This window comes from Salmo trutta, unplaced genomic scaffold, assembly GCF_901001165.1.
Source record: "Salmo trutta unplaced genomic scaffold, fSalTru1.1, whole genome shotgun sequence".
In the NCBI taxonomy this organism is placed as follows: Eukaryota; Metazoa; Chordata; class Actinopteri; order Salmoniformes; family Salmonidae; genus Salmo; species Salmo trutta.
Window position 1 is genome coordinate 20,525 of NW_021822415.1, and position 7,451 is coordinate 27,975.

A 7,451-nucleotide genomic window follows, 5' to 3' on the forward strand; every position below is an offset into this window, starting at 1 on the left:
ATGATCAAATAGCCACAGTAGCCTACTTGGCCACTGTTAAAACTGTAACTTAAAGTGAGTACAGCCTCAGTGTTCACAGTGAACGCACGCTGGAAGTTGCACAGAATTTTCACAAAGTTCAAGGTTGCGCTCAGCAGACCGGAAATTTGCCCCAAAAAATGTAGATGGAACATTGACTGGGATATATGAGTGCTGAATGGTTTCCCCATTAAAACAAATCTTTATATAAGCTCTGAATGGTTTCCCCATTAAAACAAGTCTTTATATGAGCTCTGAATGGTTTCCCCATTAAAAAAAGTCTTGACATGAGTTTTGAATGGTTTCCCCATTAAAAAAAATAGTATTTATATGAGTTTTGAATGGTTTCCCCATTAAAAAAAAAAGTCTTTATATGAGTTTTGAATAGTTGTCCCATCTGAAGGAGTCGTTGCGGAGAACCTTGGCCAGTTTCATGTTGAACGGAGTGTAGAAGTCCCTCAGTATCTCCTTGGTTACGGGGAGCATGGGTCCTAGGTTCTTATCTGCTGGCCGCCGTGTGTTGGAGGCGGGACTTTTAGTGATCTCCGCTTCCTTCTGCACCGTCAACGGACCTTTAATACACACATAGACATACTGTAAGCCACATACCAATCAGTCAATCAGTCAGTAAATCAACCAATCAGTCAGTCAATCAATCAGTCAGTCAATCAACCAATCTGCCAGTCAACCAATCAGTCAGTCAGTCAGTCAGTCAACCAATCAGTCAGTCAATCAATCAGTCAGTCAATCAACCAATCTGCCAGTCAATCAATCAGTCATTCAGTCAATCATTCAATCAATACATTAATCAACCAATCAGTCAGTCAGTCAGTCAATCAGTCAGTCAGTCAGTCAACCAATCTGCCAGTCAATCAATCAGTCAGTCAATCAACCAATCTGCCAGTCAACCAATCAGTCAGTCAATCAATCAGTCAGTCAGTCAATCATTCAATCAATACATTAATCAACCAATCAGTCAGTCAGTCAGTCAATCATTCAGTCAATCAACCAATCTGCCAGTCAACCAATCAGTCAGTCAATCAACCAATCTGCCAGTCAACCAATCAGTCAATCAGTCAGTCAATCAACCAATCTGCCAGTCAATCAATCAGTCAGTCAACCAATCTGCCAGTCAACCAATCAGTCAGTCAATCAATCAGTCAGTCAAACAGTCAGTCAGTCAGTCAATCAACCAATCTGCCAGTCAATCAATCAGTCGGTCAATCAATCAGTCAGTCAGTCATTCAAACAATACATTAATCAGCCAATCAGTAAGTCAATCAATTCATCAATCAGTCAATCAATCAAAGAGTGATTTACAGTAACTTTTACAGTAACTGTGGGAGCAAAACTCATGACTCTGATTCCATTTCCATTATTAGCAGCATTTAGGCTGTCCACTTTGAAGAGCTGAGACAGAATGGCTATATAAGGGATGGAACATATAGGACCAGGTCCTGCTACCATTATAACCTATACAGCTGATGAATGGGAACATATAGGACCAGGGTCCTGCTACCATTATAACCTATACAGCTGATGAATGGGAACATATAGGACCAGGTCCTGCTACCATTATAACCTATACAGCTGATGAATGGGAACATATAGGACCAGGTCCTGCTACCATTATAACCTATACAGCTGATGAATGGGAACATATAGGACCAGGGTCCTGCTACCATTATAACCTATACAGCTGTCAGATGTGGGCCGTTAACAAGCGACAACTGATATGGAGAGATAATGGTAAAGAACGGTCCAGGGAAGTCATTTTCATATAGAGGGAGGGGACTCTATACGTTATGCAAAGACAGAATCCTATAAAGGCAGGACTCTGTAATATGAGAATTTAGTATTTTTCATGGAAGGACTCGGTTTTGCTACTCTGTATTAAAGTCTATATTGAATTCAAAGGTTCTTGTAAGAGTGTTATATTTTTGAAGCAATATTCCACGACATAACCTCTGTTATACCCTGTTACCTGGGTGACGGTGAGACTAGTCGGATAGTTGGGGAGTTATAGGGCTGTGGGGTTGTGCTGCCCCCTTCAGCTTATAGTAAGAACAGCATGGGGAAGTGTCTATAATAATAATATGATGTGGATCTTCGGTGGTTGCATAAGTAAACATCAAAGAGCTTGCTAAGGATTAAAGCTCTGTGTCTGGCAGCTTCAATACAGACTGACTTGACTTGAAATAAAGAAATGTTATTAAGGACAAGAGTTGAATACTACATACCCAAGTTAAGGAAGTCAAAGACTTTGTGCATTGTGTATTTCCTGTTGGAAGCGTGATCTTCAAGCCGTAGGACCAGAATCTGTTCTCTACTGTAGACTGTCAACCAGTCTAGTATGTAGACTATGTACAGGCCCACCTGCAACCTCACCTAGGAACAGAAGATAAACGGTTCAGTAATAGAATATGTAGATGGCCTCCGCACTGAGAAACAATAAAAAAAAAGACAACACATGCATTGATAAAAGTCTTAGGAAACTAACGAGAGAGAGAGAGAGAGAGAGAGAGAGACAGAGAGACAGAGAGAGAGAGAGAGAGAGAGAGAGAGAGACAGAGAGACAGAGAGACAGAGAGACAGAGAGAGAGAGAGAGAGAGAGAGAGAGAGAGACAGAGAGAGAGACTTTAAAACTCTATAAACGTACACTCAGAACCAAAAAAGCACAGTACAACAGCAAGCAGCTGACACTAATTGCGGAGTCCATCAACACAAACAACTTCTGGCAAAATTGGAAAAAACTTAAAAAATCGAAACAGGAGGAATTAGCGATACAAAATGGTGACATATGGACAACCCATTTTTTTTTTCAACTCTACAATACCGTTCAAATTGACACAAACGCAGAACAACGTCAAATTCATGAGAAGTTGAATGGATTAGAAAAAGCTATAAAGGACAATCAAAACCCATTGGACTCCCCAATTACTGACCAGGAGCTCTATAAGAAACTTCAGGCTCTCAAATTTAAAAAAGCATGCGAACTTGATGGCATCCTAAATGAGATGCTCAAACTCACTAGTGCAAAATTTCAATTGGCTATATTAAAACTGTTTAATTTGATCCTGAGTGTAGGTTATTTCCCTGACATCTGGAATCAAGGACTCATAACCCCAATCTGAACGGAGACAAATTTGACACTAACAATTACAGAGGCATTTGTGTGAACAGTAACCTGGGGAAGGTTTTCTGTAGTATCATCAATGTAAGAGTTCTAAACTTCCTTAATAAGCACAATGTCTTGAGTAAAAGCCAAATTGGATTTATACCAAAACATCGCACGACTGATCATATTTACGCCCTACACACCCTGATAGATAAACATGTCCACCAAAATAATACCAAAATATACGCTTACTTTATCAACTTCCAAAAAGCATTTGATTCTATTTGGCATACAGGACTGTTCTACAAAGTTATTGAAAGTGGTGTAGGGGGTAAAATATATGACATAATTAAATCAATGTATACTGGCAATACGTGCAGCATTAAAATTGGTAAGAAAAGAACAGAATTCTTTAACCAGGGGCGGGGCCTTCGCCAGGGTTGCAATCTGAGCCCTGCACTCTTCAATATTTACATCAACAAATTGGACACTATTCTAGAAAAATCCTCAGCCCCTGGTGTTAGTCTCCACAATTCAGAGGTTAAATGCCTACTCTTCGCAGATGACCCATGCCTGCTGTCACCCACAGCACATGGCCTACAGCAGAGCCTGGACCTGCCAGAGCTGGGCCCTGGCAGTAAACCCCAAAAATATTTAAATAATGATTTTCCAGAGAAGATCCAGATCTCAGGGAATTAGACCAAAGTTCTCAATTGGTACGAAATATATAGAGTACTGCACACACTACAATTACTGAGGTTTACAAATAAGCTCAACTGGACACCTTAATGAGGCAGTGAATAGAACATATCAAGACTGTTTCAAGGACAGCTTTTTTCCATCTACGTAACATTGCAAAAATCAGAAACTTTCTGTCCAAAAATTACGCAGAAAAATTAATCAATGCTTTTGTTACTTCTAGGCTGGACTACTGCAATGCTCTACTTTCCGGCTACCCGGATAAAGCATTAAACAAACTTCAGTTAGTGCTAAATACGGCTGCTAGAATCCTGACTAGAACCAAAAAATTTGATCATATTACTCCAGTGCTAGCCTCCCTACACTGGTTTCCTGTTAAGGCAAGGGCTGATTTCAAGGTTTTACTGCTAACCTACAAAGCATTACATGGGCTTGCTCCTACCTATCTTTCCGATTTGGTCCTGCCGTACATACCTACACGTACGCTACGGTCACAAGACACAGGCCTCCTTATTGTCCCTAGAATTTCTAAGCAAACGGCTGGAGGCAGGGCTTTCTCCTATAGAGCTCCATTTTTATGGAATGGTCTGCCTACCCATGTGAGAGACGCAGACTCGGTCTCAACCTTTAAGTCTTTACTGAAGACTTATCTCTTCAGTAGGTCCTATGATTAAGTGTAGTCTGGCCCAGGAGTGTGAAGGTGAACGGAAAGGCTGGAGCAACGAACCGCCCTTGCTGTCTCTGCCTTGCCGGTTCCCCTCTTTCCACTGGGATTCTCTGCCTCTAACCCTATTACAGGGGCTGAGTCACTGACTTACTGGTGTTCTTCCATGCCGTCCATGGGAGGGGTGCGTCACTTGAGTGGGTTGAGTCACTGACGTGGTCTTCCTGTCTGGGTTGTCGCCCCCCCTTGGGTTGTGCCATGGCGGAGATTTTTGTGGGCTATACTCGGCCTTGTCTTCGGACGGTAAGTTGGTGGTTGTAGACATCCCTCCAGTGGTGTGGGGGCTGTGCTTTGGCAAAGTGGGTGGGGTTATATCCTGCCTGTTTGGCCCTGTCCGGGGGTATCATCGGATGGGGCCACAGTGTCTTCTGATCCCTCCTGTCTCAGCCTCCAGTATTTATGCTGCAGTAGTTTATGTGCCGGGGGGCTCGGGTCAGTCTGTTACATCTGGAGTATTCTCTTGTCTTATCCGGTGTCCTGTGTGAATGTAAATATGCTCTCTCTAATTCTCTCTTTCTCTCTTTCTTTCTTTCTCTCGGAGGACCTGAGCCCTAGGACCATGCCTCGGGACTACCTGGCATGATGACTCGTTGCTGTCCCCAGTCCACCTGGCCATGCTGCTGCTCCAGTTTTACAACTGTTCTGCCTGCGGCTATGGAACCCTGACCTGTTCACCGGACATCTTGACCATGTTCTGTTATAATATCCACCCGGCACAGCCAGAAGAGGACTGGCCACCCCTCATAGCCTGGTTCCTCTCTAGGTTTCTTCCTAGGTTTTTGGCCTTTCTAGGAAGTTTTTCCTAGGGAGTTTTTCCTAGCCACCGTGCCTCTTTCACATGCATTGCTTGCTGTTTGGGGTTTTAGGCTGGGTTTCTGTACAGCACTTTGAGATTTCAGCTGATATACGAAGGGCTATATAAATACATTTGATTTGATTTGATTTGAGTGAATGAACTGAGAGAGAAAGCACGCATTCTACGCCATTAAAAAACTAATTCAAATTGAAATACCTATTAAAATTTGGCTAAAACGAATTGAATGTGTCACTGAACCAATTGTACTTTATGGCAGCGAGGTGTGGGGTCCACTTGCAAAACGAGATTTCATCAAATGGGACAAACACCCCATTGAAACCCTACATGCAGAGTTCTGTAAGATTCTCCTACATGTCCAGAGAAAAACTACAAACAATGCATGCAGGGCAGAATTAGGCCAATATCCACTAATAATAAAAACTCAAAAAAGCACAATTAAGTTTTGGAAACATCTAAAATACAGTGACCCCCTCTCATATCATTACCAAGCCCTGCAATGCCAAGAGCTGAGCAAAGAAAAGAGTCCCCTCATCCAGCTGGTCCTGGGGCTGAGTTCACAAACCTGTTCTACTAACACACTGAAGCCTCAGGACCAGAACATGCAATCAATCAGAATAAAACAAATTACAACACAGTCAAAACAAAACTACATTGCTTAATGGGGAGCACAAGCACAAAGCAAAATGCAGTGCTATCTGGCCCTAAATCGATAGTACACCATGGCTAACTATTTGACAAGGGTTACTAACTACAATCTTAGAAAAACCTTGACAAAGTACAGGCTCAGTGAGCACAGCCTTGTCATTGAGAAGGGTAGACACAGGAAAACCTGGCTCCCTGTAGAGGAAAGGCTGTGCAACCACTGCACAACAGCAGAACCTGAGACGGAGCTGCATTTCCTGACAAAATGTAAAAAATATAAAACAGTTAGAGTGTCATTTCCCCAAATTTGAAACCCTTATTCAAGGTTTCAAAGACCTCTCTGATGAGGATAGGCTACCCATCCTGTTGGGGGAGGACGCAGAGAGCTGTGGGTTGGCAGCGCACTACATTGCTGCCTGCCATAAGTTGAGGGACAGTGTCTGACAGACCAATCAACCTGCACATGTCCTCTACTGTATGCTTATTGTTATTGTTGAATGTATGGTTATTTTAACCCTTGGTTATTGTTGTTACTGTTGTCCCGTTGACAATTTTGATTCTTATTATTTTCATATTGTAAATATCCGAAGTAAGCTTTGGCAATATGTACATCATTACGTCATGCCAATGAAGCAAATTGAATAGAAATTGAAAAAAATTGAGAGAGAGAGAGAGAGAGAGAGAGCAACACAATTAGACCCAACCAAATCATGAGAAAACATGTGGTGTATTAACAAAAAAACAGATCAAACTACAATGCTATTTGGCCCTAAACAGAGAGTACACATGGGGAGAATACCTGACCACTAAGGAAAGCTTTGACTATGTACAGACTCAGTGAGCTTAGCCTTGCTATTGAGAAAGGCCATCGAAGGCAGACCTGGCTCTCAAGAGAAGACAGGCAATGTGCACATGAGGTGGAAACTGAGCTGCATAAATATGACCATATTAGAGACACATATTTCCCTCAGATTACACAGACCCACAAAGAATTAGAAAACAAATCCAATTTTGATAAACTCCCATATCTATTGGGTGAAATACCACAGTGTGACATCACAGCAGCAAGATCTGTGACCTGTTGCCACAAGAAAAGGTCAACCAGTGAAGAACAAACACCATTGTAAATACAACCCATATTTATATTTATGTATCTTCCCTTTGTACTTTAACTATTTGTACATCATTACAACACTGTATATAGACAATATGTCATTTGAATTGTATTTATTATTTTGGAACTTTTATAAGTGTAATGTTTACTGTTCATTTTGTATTGTTTATTTCACTTGCTTTGGCAATGTAAACATATGTTTTCCATGCCAATAAAGCCCTTTAAATTGTAAATTGAATTGAGAGAGAGAGACAGAGAGAGAGAGAGAACGAGAGAGTGACAGAAAGAGAGAGTGACAGAAAGAAAGACAGTGACAGA

The 7,451-nt window shown here is 41.7% G+C and overlaps 1 protein-coding gene across 1 annotated transcript; it reads right to left on the reverse strand.

Moving 5' to 3' along the window:
- Positions 1-341: 341 nt before the first annotated feature.
- Positions 342-2,430, reverse strand: LOC115182244 (carbohydrate sulfotransferase 15-like). Its single transcript, XM_029743871.1, has 2 exons — positions 2,259-2,430; positions 342-590 (listed from the first exon to the last, which is right to left on the reverse strand). Exons 1-2 carry the CDS (start codon positions 2,287-2,289, stop codon positions 388-390), a joined length of 234 nt encoding a protein of 77 aa, XP_029599731.1. The 5' UTR covers positions 2,290-2,430; the 3' UTR covers positions 342-387.
- Positions 2,431-7,451: the final 5,021 nt, after the last annotated feature.

Excerpts from the sequence above, each read along its gene's own strand:
- LOC115182244 (XM_029743871.1), bottom strand. The coding sequence starts at position 2,289 with ATGCACAAAGTCTTTGACTTCCTTAACTTGG. Across the intron at positions 591-2,258 it reads CTTTGACTTCCTTAACTTGG|GTCCGTTGACGGTGCAGAAG; the intron begins GTATGTAGTATT and ends TGTGTATTAAAG.